This window comes from Papaver somniferum, chromosome 1 (assembly GCF_003573695.1).
Source record: "Papaver somniferum cultivar HN1 chromosome 1, ASM357369v1, whole genome shotgun sequence".
Taxonomy (NCBI): domain Eukaryota; kingdom Viridiplantae; phylum Streptophyta; class Magnoliopsida; order Ranunculales; family Papaveraceae; genus Papaver; species Papaver somniferum.
Genome location: NC_039358.1, coordinates 40,788,944 through 40,809,334, shown reverse-complemented (window position 1 = coordinate 40,809,334; position 20,391 = coordinate 40,788,944). Strand labels below are relative to the sequence as shown.

At 35.0% G+C, this 20,391-nt stretch overlaps 1 protein-coding gene across 1 annotated transcript; it reads right to left on the bottom strand.

The window, feature by feature from the left end:
- Window positions 1–226: 226 nt before the first annotated feature.
- LOC113328074 (zinc finger protein 385B-like) lies at window positions 227–1,418 on the bottom strand. The gene is made up of 2 exons (XM_026575166.1): window positions 1,052–1,418; window positions 227–637 (listed from the first exon to the last, which is right to left on the bottom strand). Exons 1-2 carry the CDS (start codon window positions 1,358–1,360, stop codon window positions 269–271), a joined length of 678 nt encoding a protein of 225 aa, XP_026430951.1. The 5' UTR covers window positions 1,361–1,418; the 3' UTR covers window positions 227–268.
- Window positions 1,419–20,391: the final 18,973 nt, after the last annotated feature.

The window sequence follows — 20,391 nt, the reverse complement described above, 5'->3', positions numbered from 1 at the left end:
TCTTCTCGAAACTCGAATCCGTCACCTTCTTTCTTCGACTAGTCTTATCCCACTTCAATACCAGTTAAATAATATAAAAAAATGGAAGAAGAAAAGGTTTTACCGAGAATTTTTTAACAAAAAAATACAAGTTAAAAGGCGAATAATACCAAGACCGACCAAAGTGAAAGTAACGCTACAAAAGAAGAAGAAGAAGATTACAATGTGATCCGAAACACTGTAAAAGTGACCCAAATTTTACTTTGTTGTCCGGCGTTTTCTTTTCTTATTACTTCTGAATTGCCAACGTCCTTGTAGCTAGCCTGTGTTGCCTCTTTGCTTTGTGCTTCTTGCCATTGACATGGTCAATCAAACTTTGTTCAGATGTCATACTGACATCGCAGATATGACAAGTAAATTCCTTGTAAGGTGCCTTCTTTGGATTACTTGGAATATTAGCTATTAATGGATTAGCTTCAACTACTGATGATGCCTCATTCTCTTTGTGCTTCTTTCCCGTGATATGGGCGTGAAGATCTAGTTCGCTTTTAACACTCACCTGGCACAGATCACAAGTCAGTTCCTTCTGATGAAAACCAGATCCTCCTACGGCAACAAGTTTCCCATTGATCCTAGCAAGACTCGAGGTCGGCTTGGCCTGAAAAGCAACAACAACAAGTCCTCTTAAAATAAATGGCATCATCTTATGGATTGTAAAAATTGCACAACAGTTGAACCATAGGGCATGCCCAGAACATTCACAAAATTTAAGCAAGATTAAAGGACATCCCTATAATGATTGACAGAAGAAAAATAAGCCAAGTCGTTTCAACTCTTGAGCAACCAACATACAACAATTGAAATCTTATAATAGAATAGATCAAATATTCTGAAAGAAAAAATCCATCTTGCAGGAGTTAAGAATGAAAAAAACTTCACCAAATGAAACCAGTCCACTGACACCAAGAAAACAGAACCATTTTCTGTTGACATGAGAAAACAACCAAGGGGAAAAAAGAAAAAAAAAAAAAAGAAAGAAAAACAGGAAAGGGATGATGATGCATGCACTCACTATTTCTCGTTGAAGCTTTAACTCTCTCTCAATGGCTAACTCTTTCTTCACCTCTGCTTCTAGTGTTTGCAATCTCATCATTTCTGCTGCTATAATTTCCTCCCTAATTCGTTCTTTTTCTTGTTCTCTTTGAATCATTTCAAAAGGATTTGAAGTTGGTATCGGTTCTGAAATTCTTGCCCCATTCATTGCATAGCCACCACCTAGAGGAATTATATTATTATGATCACGCGGTGGAAAACTTGCCCCGTCCATGGCATAACCACCTAAAGAGATTATATTATCATGTGATGGAAAACTTGAACCCATGGAACATGCAGAGAGTGAGAGAGGAGAGACAACTTGAGAATGGTTTCGATATGAAATGAAGCAGAAGAGAGAAATATAAAGATGATTTGGTATAATCACTCCAGTGTAATTAATACCCTTAATTAATCTTAATTAGTCTCTCCTGTTTTCAAAGCTCATTCTCTAGTCTTTTCATATTCTTGTTTCTACTAGCCAAGTGCATGCAGATCTAGTCTTTTCCATACCGACTAGTCTTATCCAACTCAACTGGGACAGACTACTCGATACCGCTCCAGAATGTTTATTACCTTTGACATGGTCAAAAGTACTTTTCGTATGGGAAATGCCAGGAATTTACATGGCGATCGATATCGATCCTGAACTGAACTGAACTGATGATAGGTTATTGCTGTGGAATGGGCTTACAGTCTGGGGCTTAAGTGTTTTCTACTTTTCTTTCGGTATAGCCGAGCAGAGACAAAACATAGGCCCATTTTTAAATGTGAAAACTACACTCACACCCATTGTTAAGATTTTCTTCATTGAGAAACTCACAAAAGTTCACCCTCACACCCATTTTTTAAGAAAAAATTAATCCCAAACTCATATTTTCTGAAACTGTATTTTGTTTTTTTTATTCTATCAAAGAAGACGAGATAGAGAGAGGAGATCTCCTTCCAAAATTAAAAACCTCTGTAGTGCATAGTCGAGATTTGGCCTTAGAGTTTCTTTTTTAGGTTTAATCCAATCTCAATTTCGCTTTTATGCTTTTTAGGTTTTTGATCTGTGCTTTAAGCAGCGAGTCACGAACTGAGATAAACAGGAGGCTGAGGTTTGAGCGGAGAATTGAGAGACTGAAGAACTTTGAGCAGAGTCACGAGCAGACATCATGTACTAATTTTTCTCATCTCGGTGAAACCCTTGTTTGTTTGTTTTCTTGATTTATTTGGAGTTGTTCTAATTGTTGTTTGTACATAGATTGAGCATAATTACAGAGTCAATTTAATGTAATGGCCATTTCCCGTGACTTAGGTATGTATGGATCTTTCATACCGGAACTCTCTTTTTTGGCTATAATACAAGTGTTCAAGCTTTGATTTCTCATCAATTCAATCAAAAAAAGGAAACAGTATTGATCAATTCTTGTTTGATAAAATACCTCAGAGAACTGATTGTCAAGTACCTGAAATTAGATTGTAGTTTTAGGATCATTTGATTATAAAGAGGTTTTGGTTACTGGGTTTTTAGTTTAGAGAAATCACTTAATGTTGTGAAATCCTCGTAACATCTAGCAAATAGTTTTGATTGCTGGGTTTTGTTTCGTTTTAGAGCAATCACTTATGTCGAGTTTGATCAATTTTTGTTTCCAAAAAGTACATTTACCCATGGTATTATAATAGGACCGCCCGGAGTTATATTTAAGCCAAAAAGTAGTCTGGTTAAGTTAGAATAGTTGGATGAAAATAGTACAATATAGTCGGATTAGTGCAGTTTTAAGTTGTGAAATTGTTGGAGGCTTGGAGCATATCAATCTTTGCAGTATGTATGAAAAAAACATATAAAAAAAAGAAGAATAGCCATTGAGTCTATTTTCCTTTCAAATTCATTTAGCATTTGGTCTTTCTATATCTTGTTTTTTTAAGCTAATACATGGGTTCAATAGTTGTTGCAGCGAAATTCTGTGGAGGGTTTGAGGAGAGGCTCAAAGCTGTCCTGAAGGAAGTCACTGCTTCCAATAATCTTATTTATTGATGAGATGCACAGTGTTGTTGGTGCAGGTTTGTGCTCTTTCTTTATTGGCCTCTAAATAGGAAACAACACAAAAACAAATGCCCCAAATTCCATAGGGAAAGGATAAACCAGAGAAGACGTTACCAAATGGCTTTTGGACTTCTGGTTTCTAATAGACTTTTGTTGTTGTTGTTTTTTTTTTTTTTCTTTGCTGGTGTTGCAGCTTAGCAGTATCATGTCAAGATTTATTAATAGCTCTTCTTTTAGCTGGTCAAGGAACATGTTAGGAAGGGAACTGCCTTCGGTATTCTCAAGTGCTATGGCTCCTTCGGCGGTAAGAAAAAACTAAGTTTGTTTCATACTGCAAATTCGTTCAAGAGTTCATCTTCCTACCAGAGTTGTTCTTAATTATGATTACCATGTATTATTTCAATTAGCAACTTCCGCTGATGCTTGAGAGTAACTAGCACATTATGATTGCCATGTATTATTAAAAGTACAACTTGTATGTTTTAGATTGTGGCCACATTTTTTGGAGTTCTCTTACAACACTAGGCATGGTATGTTTCTGTGGATCAGTGAAGTGAGTTAGGAATGGTGGTGTTGATGTTGGTTTCAATGGGTTATGCATTTAAAAAATATGGAGCTAAAAGGATGCTGCAGTGGCAAGGCAAAGGAGATGGAAGTGCAAATAGGTTTGGTATGCGTGTGACGTGCATTTAAAAGAAAATGGAGGTGTGAATAGTGATGCATAACAGGCTATGCATCTACAAAATTTGTTGCATAACTTGTTATGCATTCTCGAAATTGGTTGCATAACTTGTCATGCACCTACAATAATATCTACCTAAAATGTTATGCAGTCGTAAAAATGTATGCATAACCTGTTATGCATCCGAAAATATGACTGCATAATGCATTATGCATCAAGAAAATTGTTGCACAATCTTTTATGCATCGAGAAAATAGATGCATAACCTGATATGCATCCGTAAATATGGATGCATACTGCATTGTGCATAATTTTTTTACGTACGCACTAAAATCAACCAAAACAATGGTTACATAACTTGTTATAAATGCACAACTTTGTTATCCAAATGCATAATTTGTTATGCAGTGGAGAAAATGGTTGCATAATTCGTTATGCGTCTGCAGAATGTGTTATGCATTTTTTTTGGTGGCTGCATAGTAGTTATGTATCAAGTTTTCGAAAATTTTGCCTAAAATGATGATCACCTCCGATTTTTTCGTGAAAAACAAAAATTTGATATTCTTGTTTGTACTCGTTGCATAGCTCTCTTAAAAAGATTTCCAACGATGTAAAATTTCAAAGCACGGATTTTTAGCTATGTTATATCCAAGTTGCGTTGTCAATTATACCCTTGATGCATAACCCATCATGCGGATGCATAATCTGTCATGCAGACATTTTTAATAATTTCATATAATTATGGGTGTCACGGTACCTAAAATTAATTGTGGGCCTAACAATGTAAATATTATTTTTTTTGGGTCTCCCCCTAATTTTCCCTTTTTAAATCCCGCCCCCAGAGTTTTAATTTTCAGACTCCCTTATAGGGAGGGGTGAGCATTTTACCCGTAATCCGCGGATTTAACCGGGACCAACCGTATTTTTGCGGATGGATGTCCGGACCGTTCGTTAATGGGTTGGACGTGAAAGAGATTTTTGAAATCCGACGAATAACGGATTGGGCCCGGATGCATCCATATCCATTAGATTAAGCGCATTTATACAGTTTCTAAAAAATATATAGATAGTTTTGTAATTTTTAGGGTGTTTGCTTAGAGTGTTGTCTATGTCACTTCTATATTTATATACATATATAAAATGTGTAGGTTCTATAAGAAGTCATCTATATATGATTTATTTTTACATTATAAATTTTAACTTACACAAATCCATTGGATTATGCGCACCCGATCCGTTCATCCGTGCATCCATTGGATGCAAATCCGTTGGATGTTGGATTGGATACGGATGCCAAATTTGAAATTCGTAGTGTATTGGATTGGATGCAGATGAGGTAAAAACCGATCCATACCGGTCCATGCTCACCCCTACTTCTAGACTCAATTTAAAAGCGTAAATGATAAACTCATTTAATTGGGGGCCCAGAAAACAATTAGGGGCCTCACCTAATTTATACCCACACCAAAAATTATAGGGGTTCTAAAAGGTGGTGAAAATGCTATTATGCCCTTCTCTAATAACTAAATTTAAAATCCTATTAACCCTTAACCCTAGGCCCCCAATTTCATTTTCTATCTAACCCAAAAAATCTTCCTCTCCTCCCTTCCTTCTCTCTCTGCTCTCTCCATCTCCATTAACGATCCAGAGGAAGTAAAAAATTTCAAACGATTCATCGTAGTAATCGTCGATACGAAAACTTTAATCGACGATTAACTTCTTCTACAAGCATGGCACGTACCAAGCAGACTGCTAGAAAAGAACTTCAGGTCCCTAATCTCATCGAGACAGTTAAAGCTAGGGTTTATTCAAGAACCAGTCTGAAATCAAATCAGGTGGAATCGGAGCAAGGTATGGCTCCAATCAGAAGGTATGTGAACTAAAACCCCCTAATCTAACTTGGGTTTGCGTTTAATTTGATATGTTGATTGAAAAATTAGGTTTTTAACCGCAAAATTGCAGTTACAGTTCTAGGGTCGTCAATGTCGATGTTTTTGTTCCATAACGATTTTTCATTTGCATGTTCGTATTATGAAATATCGTTAACGTATAGGCTGAAGGAGATAACGACCCTAGAACTTGGTTTGCAAATTTTTTTTCCCTAATTTAGAATCGTCGATGAAGTCACTACACTGTTGACGATTCTTGATGATGACTCGTTTTATAACTCAACGACTCTTTACTATACAAAACTACTTCTTTGTCCAAAATAATGAAGGGATCGTCAATTACAATCTCTAAACCATTAACGATTCTTTGGTGATGACCCTTTTCTAATCCCTAACGACTCTATAAGATAAATAACTATCATTCTATCCAAAAAATTGAAAGGGTCGTCATGTAGAAGCAGTAGAGTTGTCATTGTGTAGTTGAGAATCGTCATTGGATGATTTAGAGCCGTCATTTGTATTGAAGGGTCGTTTATGTTTAACAATTTCTTACTGACGACCCTTGTTCTCTAGACAATAAAAATGATGTCTCATTGGTTCCTTTTTTTGTCTTTGGAGTATTGTAGCAAGACGAAAGATAAGAATCCCATGGTATCTCCCAACGCTCAGGCCGACGCTCTTTCCAACGGATCTGATATGGTGAGAGTAAATTTGTCAATCAAAAGGTTGTTCATCAAAAATTATTTTTTTGGTTATTTTTATTCAACAACGCTAACTTATGAACAAATTGTTTTTCCAGTACTCTTTGGGTCGCAACCAATACGAATTTAAGTACGACAAGGAGTTTTTGCACGAGGACTGCTATCGTCTCTTGAGGGAAAGTACCTGGAAATTCGTCGCATGTGTTTAAACTCGTTTAGGTGTTCAAGAGCAATGTATTGAACTATTTTATGTCTTTTTCTTCGATTTTATTTCATAGTACATGCATGTTTTTTCGGATTTAATAAAATGAGTTCAAATATTTATTCAGTAAATATTCCTAAAACGGGTCGTTAGGGATTTAAAATATATGAGTGATGACTCTTAAGGTAATTTGAAATTTTTGGTATGAGTCGTCACTTTTGGAGAAAGACTTATTAACGACTCTAGATGTTACTCCACGCAGAGACTTTTGGATAACAAAGTCATCAACAAATAAACATAAATAATGACGACTCATTTGATCTGCAAGAGTCGTCACTTTGTTAATTTGTCTGATAACGACCCACTTAGCAGTTAATAAGAATTGAATTCACCTAATGTGGTTGAGTCGACCGACGGAAAAAAATTCAAAAACTTGGCAGTTGGATCGTTTAATTCCATAAATAGAGACCCATATGTCACCTCTTCCTCACCCAAACCATAATTCTCAACTTTCTTTTCCCCTTCTCATTTATTTATCATCCAAGAGGAAAAAGAAGAGATACACCATGACTACTCCCTACACTTCCGAAGAGAATGGCGCCACTGTGAGAGCTTGGTTGACACTCCAAGACCACTTTGAAGGTCTAGGAAAAGACATTGATCAAACATCTGATGCTTGGTGAAACCGTGTATTCATCGTTTTTGTGGAGTTAGACGGAAATTGTAACTCAAGATCTTTGAAACTCGTCAAGGAACGGTTCGAGGAGATATTCGTAGAATGTGAAGCTTTCAAAAAAGGATTGAAAGTCGTAAGGGAAGTCTTACCCAATATGTTGGGTGCTATAAGAGTAATTATTTAAACAAGAGGTAAAACTAATCCCAAGTTTTGAATGATATTAACTGAGCATATTATTTTTGTTTTGCGTTTTCAGTTGGGGAAGGCGTATGCCCGATATGAGGTGTTTCGTGGGAAAAAGTTTGAGTTCGACGAATGCTGTCGTATCTTGGAAGGCACTACCTATAATTACAACATCTATGGTTAAGTGTATAAGTGCACCGTTATCATCTATTATATTTCATTTCCTTTAATGCAACGCTATGCAAGATGTATGCGTTTTACGATTCAATGAAATGATTCTATGAAATCAAAAATTATGAAAATCCAGGGCAAGAGTCGTTAGTGATTTAACTATCGACCCAGACGACTTTAACAAAAATTCTTAATGGTTAGTTAGGGTCGTTATTGCACATGAATAATCAAATGACGACCCATTGAATTTTTTAAACAGAGAGTTAGGGTTTTAGAGTCGTCTGGGTGTTAACAAAACAAAATAACGACTCTAGGTGACCTAGCTAGGTAGAGTCATCAATGTTTACACACTACGTTGACGATTTCTCATAACCTGAAAAGTTGCAGGTTTGAGTCGTCATTGTTAGTAACGACCCTAACACTGAGTTTTTCCATGGTGTGGATCAATCGACCACTTGGAGCAACAAACAGACAAATCGAAGGGTATAAGATGTTTACCTGATTGTTTTGAGCTTCGGGTTCTTCATATTGAGGGATGGTTCGTTCATCTAGAGCAATAAGATCTTCATTTGCACCATCATTTTGAGCTTCCTCTATCAACATTTCCTCATCATATATCCAATCCATAGGAGAATGTAAGATAATCTCACCATCAACACAATCATGTTTGCTATTTGGACCTTCACCGACATCATTTCCTCCTTTTGAATCACTTATTTCTAAAAACTCTAAGTTCTCCTCCAAAAATCCTCTTCTTCTTCCCAAAACACGAAAAACACAATTTTTGTTTTTCCAAATTCTAATTCTTAAATCTGATTTTAACCTAACATCATTAATTAACTTAACTTAACTACTTATAAGCACTAATCATTTAGGGGTAATTTAGTCATTTAAAAAATTTGGTTAAAGGGTGACCAAAATTAAGTTTTAATAATCTTTTTTGTCTTGTAGTGGAAGACCCCTAATTATTTTTTGGGACCCCTAATTAAACGAGAATTATAAGCGTTTTTCTTTTTGGGTCAAAATATATATTCTCTCTTTCCATCTCATCTTAGATTTCATTTTGACATTTTGGCGCATTGAACAAATAAAAAGGTCTCCAAATGAATTGATACTCATTTGTACAAAAATAATATTTATCATTTATAGAGTAATCAATTGAAAAAAGTGCGAGTCCAACGTAGGAGTGATCGTCAAAGTTTTGATCAAACAATATAAAACTATAAAGTATATTGCTTAGCAGAGGAAGAAAAACTTTAAAATGTATCTTAAATAATATGTTGTCGGTCTTAATTATCAATTCAGTCAAAACATGTGATTTCAAAAATGCGAAGCTTAATAAATTAGCAGTAATTTGTCGGTATAAGTCAGTATATTATGCTAAAATAATAATACTCAAGAAAGGGAAGAAAAAGAGGATTGGATCTCTCCAATTTTCTAAAATATGACGTATTTTCCCAACTTTTCATTATAAAAATCAAATCCCACTCGATTTTGTTTTGAAATTAGAGCAAAGGATATGAGTAGTCCCCAAACAAGACTAAATTATTCATTTTGAATGAGAGACCAAGTCTTTGAAAGAGTGATCGCACTCTGTGAACTAAAGCTGCACACACTAACCCGTAAAAAAAAAAGTTCAGTAAAGAAACATATAACCCACTATTAAAAATTTAAATTTCCTTTTTTAAAATTAAAAAACAAATAAAAAAATACAGCATTCAAGTACAGTGGGCCTGCCTTCTAAATCAATTCTTAAAAAGATAAGGAATGAGATTACACATGGCCCTTATCTTAGAAGTTGTATCACACTTTTTGGAACTATAAACTTCAATCTCGTTAAAGGGGCGTCATGATCCATTAGAGGGACAACAACCTAATAAGACAAAAAGCGTCATTACATGATAATTCATGCCACCCCTTATCAAAAAAAATATGGAAATGACCAATTAACCCTTATTATTAATAATCAAGATTAGTGATGATAATCAAGATTAGTGTTGATAATTAATTTTTACTTATAATAACTCTAAAATCAGATTTTTAGAGTTGAAAAAAGAAAGTTGTGAGGAGAAGAAAAAAGACATTTTTGTAAAACCCTAGATTTTGATTCACTCAACCAAAATGAGTGATTCCAGTGACAAATTTGAGATGGGTGAATCTCTAAATTAGTTCCCATTAGCTTTTTGTCGCTCAAAATTATCTAAAGTACGTAAAAAAATCGAAACTTTTAAAATTTCAGAAGAACTTACGGTTGGAATTTAGCTCGTTACCAACCGTAACTCTCAGTTACGGTTCCAAAAGTATTGAATACCAACCGTAACTTGTTCAATTTGGGGAAAACCCAATCGTAATACTAGTTACGGTTGGTAGAACGACAACATATAGCAACCGTAACAAATTACAGTTGGTAACTAATGAACCGAGATCAACCGTAATTAACCTATGGTTGGTAAGGTTATTTGAGTTACAAGTCGTAACTCAAATACGGTTGGTAACAGTGATGCAATTACAAACCGTACGTAAAAAGAAAATGAAACATCCAGGACGACTTACGGCTCGTAACTTAAGTAACGAGACCAACCGTAAGTAATTTACGGTTGAAAAAAAATTTCGTAACTGAATATTTTATCTCAAAATCAAGAACTTACGGTTGGTATTTGAGTTAAATGAACCGTAACATCAACCAAATCTATAGTTACTGTTCCAATTGGAGTTATTACCAACCGTAACTCACATGCAACACATAAATTTCAATTTCAATTTTGATCCAAAATCCTAATTTTTGATACAAAACTAACTTAAATCAAACACAATAAACAAAATCCTAACTGGGTCTTTTGAAATATAGTTTTCAATCAACGATTATCAATTTTTCAAATTGCTGATTAATCGAGGACGATGAAAATTCAATTTTAATGGAGGAGGAGAAGAGAAGAGAAGATGAAAAAAATCAAAAAAATTGTTTTGATTTTTCTGATTCCATTAGGTTAAACATAGGAGTAGGGTAATCTGGTTAATTTACACCCCCTATAGGAATCCCCTAACCAATAAGAGGGACATTGCTATCACCCTTGCTGCCCCTCCAATGGAACATGCCGCCCCTTTAACAGGATTGATAAACTTAGAAGATTGAGGGTTTCGTATTATTATAATTTTTGTTCATCCAAATGTATTGCAAATAAAATAAAATGAAAGTTTGTTGGGATCTTATGGAAGACAAAAAAACCTAGATAAACAACCAACATTATACAGAGGGAATATAAAACAGTGACACAGATACAAAGGGAGTATAAAGCAGTGATACACAGGGCCTTGGGAAAATTAGTCTCACCTCATCAAGTTGCATTTGTCAAAATGAGAAGTATTCATGAGCAAGTACTTCTAGGTTCAGAACTGGTGAATGAGATGAAGGTGAAGATAAAAGGTGGCAATCTGAGGCTGAAGTTGGACATATCCCAAGCATATGAATTTATTAGTTAGAAGTTCTTGTTTAAGGTGTTTCAAGGATATGGTTTTTCTACAACTTGATGCGATTGGTTGAGAGCCTTATTTGGGTATGCCAAAATATTTACGATGGTTAATAATGGACCAAATGGTTTTTTCTCCGTGCGAATTAAGAGGTTGAGACAAGAGGATTCCTTGTCTCTCATTTTGTTTGTGATAATGGAAGAAGTGCTGAGTAGAGGTTTAACTCATTTAGTAGAGAGCGGAAAGATTAAACCAATGGGTACAAGGAAAGGTGTCTGAAAAAGCGGGGGTATAACAACCACACCCAATAATTCGTTCGGAAATCTGTATGGACTAAACTCCAATGCAATTTCGAGAGCACCAACTTAATTAAGAGGAAAATGTCAAACATAAACTACTGTCTATTGAATTGCAAACAGAAAAGCAAAAAGAAATGATCGATCTATTCATGTGTATGATTATACAGTAAAGGAGGAGGGGAGACTTGTGTTTCTGCCTTATACAAAAATGAAACGTGCCTTCATTTAGATATGGGTAGCCGAACCTAAACGTATACACTTGGTTGGCTCAACAATAGTTTATCGAAGTTAGCCGTATGAACACTTTCATATCCACCTTGTTCATCTTTACCACAAATGACTCAAATGAAACTAGTTATAGAGTTTTTCAATTGTTTATATTCTCATAGAAATATACAAGACACAATCGAAGCAAAATCGATTTTGATTCACTCGAATCAATTCATGAACATTATAGCCACGGTTTGCAAAAGATTGCATTCCTTAATATATAAATGCATTTGTTCATGAATAAACCTATTTTAGAACTTAACCCACTCAAGTATGCAAACGGGTACGCATACCTAATTAGTCGTACTTGGTCTGGGTTCGCCAGTATGAGAACGAGTACGCATACTGTCGTACATGACCAACCTCAGTTGAATTCCCGGACTTGAAATTTTAAGCCGGTATGCATACGATGGCTCTCGGACTTGGAATAACTTGCAACAGTTAGCATACAAGTACGTATACTTTGTTATATTCAATCAATGGTTAATCGTTCTAAACTCCATATTATTCATTGAAACATTCTTGGAAGATGGGAATAGCTGTCTCACACAAACTATTAGCTTCAAAGCAATTTTCAAGTGATCAATAGATCAATACGAAACATTTCGAGTCTACATCAAATGAATGTCTCACACAAATCATGTAAGATGTTACCAGGAAATTTTCACATGATCATCTTTTGACTTTCGTCAAGAATAAAGATGAACTTGGTTAAAGCGAAAGCTTACCAACACATATTTCGAGAAATATGTAAGCGAGTCAAAATCAGCTCGAAATATCAAATGTGTATAAAATAAAGTCAATATAGATATACGAATTTTATATCAATAGGATATAGAATAGAAATAGACTTCTAAGTGATAGATGAGTTCAAGTATCCACATACCTTTTGTTGATGAAGTTCCACAAGATCCCATTAGTAGTTCTTCATCTTCAATCGATGAACGCCGTGAAGTCTAAAGCTCAACTACACATTCTATCATAATCCGAAACATAGCTATAAGTAGACTAGAAATCAAGACTTATAGTTTTGGCAAGTAAACTTGACAAACAAGCTTGAGATAGCGACACTTGCGAGTTCGACCGAGCAGTGCTCTAACAATCTCCCCCTTTGTCAATTTTAGTGACAAAACTATCAATACATATATATTAAAAAATAAATAAACTTTGTAATTTCTCATCCAAATGCTTGATTTCCTTGGTTCTTCAACATTACTCGAAATCTTCGTCACTTCCAAGTACTCCAGTGATTATGAACGTGTTCAACTCAGCATCATAGTTGCTGAAGATCCGCCCACATAACGATAAGAAAACAATTGTTTTCAATTATTGTTATGCAGTGTCATAGTATTATTACACAACATCAAAGTTTAATTGTATCACAACTTTGACAATAATACTATGGTGATATGTATCACTCCCCCTTAGTCAATACTTCATCTCACAATGAACATCCCCCCCCCCCCCCCCGTTACATAAAGATCCGTAAACCGTAAACCATATGTATTTGTAGTGTGAACTACACAATAATTCTGCCCATTTTTGTCAATATAAATTGGCAATGGTACGAAAACTAGTGGGATCATAATAAAATTCTCATAGAGATACTTCATGACTAAAAGAGAACATATCAACTTTGTTTCGATGATTTCACATATTTGAAACTTAGTTTATTCATCAAGGAGTTTATAAAGATGCAAGATAACTCCTACAATATTCCACAGCCACACTCCCCACAAAGATTTGGCAATTAAGCACACAAGTTCAATTAAGAACTCTCCCCCATAAAATGTTATTCCCGAAAGAACAACAAGAGCGACCTTACTTTTGCACGAAAAGAAGGATTTCTTTGGACATTAAAAAATTACACGAAACATGAATTTGTATCCAGACAACTCAATTAAATTAACCACAAGAGAAGCCATGATTAATTTAATCGGAAATGCTCAACATAAGAAAACTTACAGAGTCATACAATACTTTCACATAGAAGTAGATCAGGGAAAGATCAATACTGCGGAATATTCAAAGATTCATTATATTTTTCATCAATATTTGCATAATGATATCATAGACTTAATCTTTGCAATTCAAAAGTTCATTCTATTTTACATCATTATTTTCATAATGACACAATAGACTTAACTTTTGACAAATATGGGACAATCATAGTTCGGACCCAAACACACATATCCCATAATAATTTTTGCAAAATATAAAACCAATAAAGATTAATACTGCAAAATCATCTTCCAAATAAACTTTAGAATTTAAATAAATTGCAAGATGAAAATTGTTGGCAATTGTAATGTGTAATCACAATATAGGCTATTCCAAATCCTAGTTATCCTACTTAAAATACAAGAATGAATTCTCATAAGAAGTTTCCTAGACAAAATCAAGTTTCTTTGATAACTTCATACCTTTGAAAAGCTCCATCATAAAAGGTATCACTGATATCCTTGATTCTTTTGACCGTAGAAACTCCATGTTCATGGGTTAGAACATTAACTTTTCGATCAACAATGCGGGCAAGCTGCCTAGTTTTGACACAATCCACGATGAGTTTCTTCTGATTCCTGATCAAGATCTTTTGATTTTCAAGGATTTTGGTCTGACCATCAATAAGTTGATTCATTTGCAGTTGAGGATTTGCAAATTCGACCCTAGAGTCATTCTGAAAAAATTAAATCCTTGACAGATTCTCCAATCTACGAGTTGTACTCTTTCCTTTCAATCATCTTTTTCAAGACAAGATCTTGAACTGAATCGCATCCTTTAATGTCTTATTCCATCTCAAGATTCACCACTACCTGAGGTCTTGAGGAGTTCTCCAAATTTTTTTATTAGGGAAGGAAAAATGATATATATATTATGAACAAGAGAAGGACGCCCTTGTTAAGGAAACCCTAAAACACCCACGAAAGAAACGGACGTTCGTGGACCTATTATGAAAGGTTAATGGATCGGAAAAGATCCAAAAATGAGGAAATACTCTCTGTTTTCAGATATCTCTTACCTTCATAGCTCAATAATTAAAATATTTAATCAGAGCATAAGGAGAAGATACAATAGTTACAAGGAGTCAAGAAATGACTCAACCTTCACAAAAGAAGAAAACAACTAAATCAAACATAAGACAAATGGTAATCTACAACAAACTTGAGCATCTCGCAAATGTCATACTTACAACTCTTAAGTTAGATACAAGGATGAAATTATCTAGAGCTAGGTAACAAAGTGAGAAGTTATCCCGCCATGACCATTGAGAGATGAATTGTAAATACCATCTAGATGTTTGACCCTTGTATTCCTTACCTTTCTTTGGTTATTTCTTATTCCAGAGAAATAAGACATAAACCTCTTTGAGTATCCATCAGACATATTTTTTTGAGGATTAAATCTGGAACCTCTAGAGATTGGTTCCAGGGGATCAGAATTGAGAAAATTCCATCTTCTAGACTTAGGTCTACCAGACTTCTTCTCATTTGCACTTGGAATGTGTACATTAGTAGTGTGATTATTAACACCATTAAGAGGAACACGATTCATGTAAGGATTTCTCGAAAAGTGACTTTGGAAACCTTGTGCATGCGAGTTATGGTTTTTCTGCAGGAATGAAATCCATTGTGGATGTTGTCAGGCAATTCACCCTGTCAACAACAAAAAGAAGTAGATTCTGAAGATCAGAAATATGTTTCTTTCTAGAAAAACATTGTAATAATAATGATTTATTTTCCCGCAGAAAGACACATGATCGTGGATGAGGGACATCGAAAGGAACCTATTCTAAACTCATAACCCTATTGGAAGACTGCAAGTTATGCATACATTTCTTAGCATATGCTTCCTTTGGAGTAATTTTATTCATGTACTGTAATACCTCATGAGAATTAGAGAATGACATAGAAGAAGATTTGCTTATTAAGAGACAGTTTTCCTTTTTCAAGGAATCACACTAATCCTGGGCTAGGAGAGGAGATGCGACCAGTTTCTATATTTCAGCATGAATGTTGTTCTGATCTGATGAATCATTATCGATCAAACATTTTTCTCTAATTGAATCTTCTTTAATAATATCTCCAAGAACACTAATTTTTCACGTTGTATGGTAGTTTCTTGAACAAGGTTTTCGATATTGTTAGAGAAAGACTCAACAATACTGTAGAGTTCCCGTTCTTGACCAGGAGACTTCTGAGTTAACCAATGAGCTGAGAAGGCATTTGGCATAATAAAAAACTTTGGAAGACATTTTTATGTGCGTGAGAATGAGACAATCTATCCACAGAAACCAGACTGCTACAAACACAGACTTATGAGGTCTTAAACGTGTTTGCCTCCTCTGACACCAATTGAAAAACCAGGGGTCTAACAACCACACTAAATATTTCGTTTAGGAAATTTGTATGGACTAACTCCAATATATTTCCAAGAGAATCAACTAGACAGTCAGATTCAATCAAGGAAAATACATCGAAGAGTTATATCTTAATTTCTCAAATCAATCTGCAATCGAACAGATAAACATCTGTGAGCCGGATTAATATGATAAATAACTTAGATGGTAACAAAGACCAATATCCAAGCGCCAATCAATTTCAATCAACAACCAAAGTTTGTATTTACCAATTGATTGAACTACGCACAACATGTGATATTTCAACTATATAAAAATATAATGCGGAAAAGAAATAACACAAACACCAGAAATTTTGTTAACGAGGAAACCCTAAATGCAAAAAAACCCCGGGACTTAGTCCATATTTGAACACCACGCGGTATTAAGCCGCTAAAAACTCTATCCTACTACCAATTAACTTCGGACTGGCTTGTAGTTGAGCCCTAACCAATCTCACACTGATTAAGGTACTGTCGCGTTCCTTACGCCTCTAGAACCACGCCGAATTATGCACATTTGATTCCCTTAGCTGATCTCACCCAAAACTAAGAGTTGTTACGACCCAAAGTCGAAGACTTGATAAACAAATCTGTCTCACATAGAAAAGTATATTGAATAGACAAATCTGTCTCCCACATAAATACCTACGAGTTTTTGTTTCGTCTTTTGATAAATCAAGGTGAACATGAACCAATTGATACATCGGTGTTATATTCCCGAAGAACAACCTAGTAATATCAATCACCTCACAATAATCTTAATCGTATGGATGCGAAACAAGATATTGAGGAATCACAAACGATGAGACGAAGATGTTTGTGGCTACTTTTTATCTTACCTATCGAAGATTAAATCTCGAGCAAATCTAAGAGAAGATAGTACTCAATACGATAAAACAAAGTAAGATCAGAACGCGCAACTACATAATAAATAATTGGGTCTGGCTTCAGAATCCCAATGAAGTCTTTAAGTCATTAACCTATAATGATTTTAGGAAAAGCCTAGGTTAAAGGAGAATCGAGTCTAGTTGCAACTAGTATCACACAAGAGGTGTGAGGATTAGGTTTCCCAGTTGCTAGAGTTCTCCCTTATATAGTCTACAAATCAAGGTTTGCAATCAATGCTCCCTTGGTAACAAAATATTCAATATTCACCGTTAGATGAAAACCTGATTAGAGTCAAGCTAATATCTTTCAACTGTTAGATCGAACTTAGCTTGTTATACACAAATGAAATTTGATTTCATTTAGGTATGAGTAACCGTACCTAAACGTGTGCACATGGTTGGCTCAACAATAGTTAGCCGAAGTTAACCCATATGAACACTTTCATATCAACCTTGTTCATCTTAATCACAACTGGTTCACATGACTCAAATGAAACTAGTTATGGAGTTTTTCAATTGTTTATATTCTCATAGAAGTATACAACACACAATTGAAGAAAAATCGATTTTGATTCACTCGAATCAATTGATGAACATTATAGCCACGGTTTGCAAAAGATTGCATTTCTTATTATATAGATGTATTTGTTCATAAACAAACCGATTTTAGAACTTAACCCACTCAAGTATGCAAACGGGTACGCATACTTAGAGTTTCGGACTTGGTCTGGGTTCGCCAGTATTGGAACGGGTACGCATACTGTCGTACATGACCAACCTCAGTTGAATTCCGAACTTGAACTTTTAAGATGGTACGCATACGGGTATGCATACTAAGTTCCCCGACTTCAACTATCAAACCAGTATGCATATGCGTATGCATACTATGGTTCCCGGACTTTGAATAACTTGCAATAGTTAGCATACAAGTACGCATACTATGCTAAATCCAATCAATGGTTAATCGTTCTAAACTCCATATTAATCATTGAAACATTTTTGGAAGATGGGAATAGCTGTCGCACACAAACTATTAGCCTCAAAGCAATTTTCAAGTGATTAATAAATCAATACGAAACATTTCGTGTCTACATCAAATGACCGTCTCACACAAATCATGGAAGATGTTACCAGGCGATTTTCACATGATCATCTTTTTACTTTCGTCAATAATAAAGATGAACTTGTTTTAAGCGAAAGCTTACCAACATATATTCCGATAAATATGTAAGCGAGTTAAACTCAGCTCGAAATATCAAATGTGTATAAAATAAAGTCTATATAACTATACGACTTTTGTGACAATAGGAGATTGAATAGAAATAGACTTCTGAGTGATAAATGGGTTCAAGTCTCCACATACCTTTTGTTGATGAAGTTCCACTATCCCCCTTAATAGTTCTTCGTCTTCAATCCATGAACGCCGTGAAGTCTAAAGCTCAACTACACATTCTATCCTAATCCGAGTCATAGCTATAAGTAGACTATAAATCAAGACTTATAGTTTTGACAACTAAACTTGAAAAACAAACTTGAGATAGCAACGCTTGCAAGTTCGACCGAGCAGTGTTCTAACAGTTAATTTATTCGAGTTTATTGGATACAAATCCATGTCATTTGTTAATGTCCAAAGAAATCCTTCTTTTCTTGTGAAAGTAAGGTCGCTCATGTTATTCTCTTGGGAATTACAATCAAATGGGGGAGAGTTCTTAATTGAACTTGTGCTTAATTTTCATATCTTTGTGGGGAGTACGGATGTGGAATATTGTAGGAGTTATGTTGTATCCTTATAAACTCATTGATGAATACACTAAGTTTCGACTATGTGAAATCATCAAAACAAAGTTGATATGTTCTCTCTTAGTTATGAAGTGTCTTTTTGAAAATTTCATTATTTTACCGTAGTTTTCGTACCTTTGACAATTTTGAAAATTCAGGGGTTTAACAACCTCACCCAATATTTCGTTTAGGAAATCTGTATGGACAAACTCCAAGAGAATCAACTAGACAGTCAGACTCAATCAATGGAAATATATCTAAGAGTTGTATCTCGATTTCTCAAGTCAATCAACAATCGAACAGACGGAAATCTGTGAGCCGGATTAATATGAGAAATAACTTGGATGGTACCAAAGACCAATATCCAAGTCTCAATCAATTTATATCAACAACCAAAGGTTGGATTATCTAATTGATTGAAGTACGCACAAACTGTGATATTTCGATTATATAAAAAAATATAATGCGGAAAGGAAATGACACATACACCATAAATTTTGTTAACGAGGAAACTGCAAATGCAGAAAAACCCCGGGACCTAGTCCAGATTTGAACACCACACTATATTAAGCCGCTACAGACACTAGCCTACTCCAAGTTAAATTCAGACTGGAATGTAGTTGAGCCCTAACCAATCTCACACTGATCAAGGTACAGTCGCGTTCCTTACGCCTCTGAATCCCAGCAGGACTCTGCGCACTTGATTCCCTCAGTTGATCTTACCCACAACTACGAGTTGCTACGATCCAAAGTCGAAGAATTGATAAACTAATCTGTCTCACACAGATGAATAGATAAATATGTCTCCCATAGAAATACCTATGAGTTTTGTTCTGTCTTTTGATAAATCAAGGTGAACACGAATCAATTGAAACACCGGTCTTATATTCCCGAAGAACCACCTAATAATATCAATCACCTCACAATAATATTAACCGTATGGTAGCGAACAAGATATTGGGGAATCACAAACGATGATAGGAAGATGTTTGTGACTACTTTTTATCTTGCCTATCGGAGATTAAATCTCGAGCAAATCTTAGAAAGATAGTACTCGATACGATAGAATACATCAAGATCAGAACATGCAACTACAGAGAAAATAGTTGGGTCTGGCTTCACAATCCCAATGAAGTCTTCAAGTCGTTAGCTACATGGTTTTGGAAAAAACCTAAGGTTAAAGGATAATCGACTATAGTCGCTACTAGTATCACACAGGAGGTGTGGGGATTATGTTTCCCAGTTGCTAGAGTTCTCCTGTATATAGTCTTCAAATAAGGGTTTGCAATCAATGTTACCTTGGTAACAAAGCATTCAATATTCACTGATAGATGAAAACCTGATTAGACTCAAGCTAATATCTTTCAACCATTAGATCAAACTTAGCTTGTTACACATAAATGAAAAGTGACTTCGTTTAGATATGAGTAACCGTACTTAAACGTGTACACCTTGTTGGATCAACAATAGTTAACCGAAGTTAGCCATATGAACACTTTCATGTCAACCTTATTCATCTTAACCATAACTAGTTCAAATGACTTAAATGAAACTAGTTCTAGAGTTTTTCAATTGTTTATATTCTCATAGAAGCATACAAGACACAATTGAAGCAAAATCGATTTTGATTCACTCGAATTAGTTCATAAACATTATATCAACGGTTTGCAAAATATTGCATTCCTT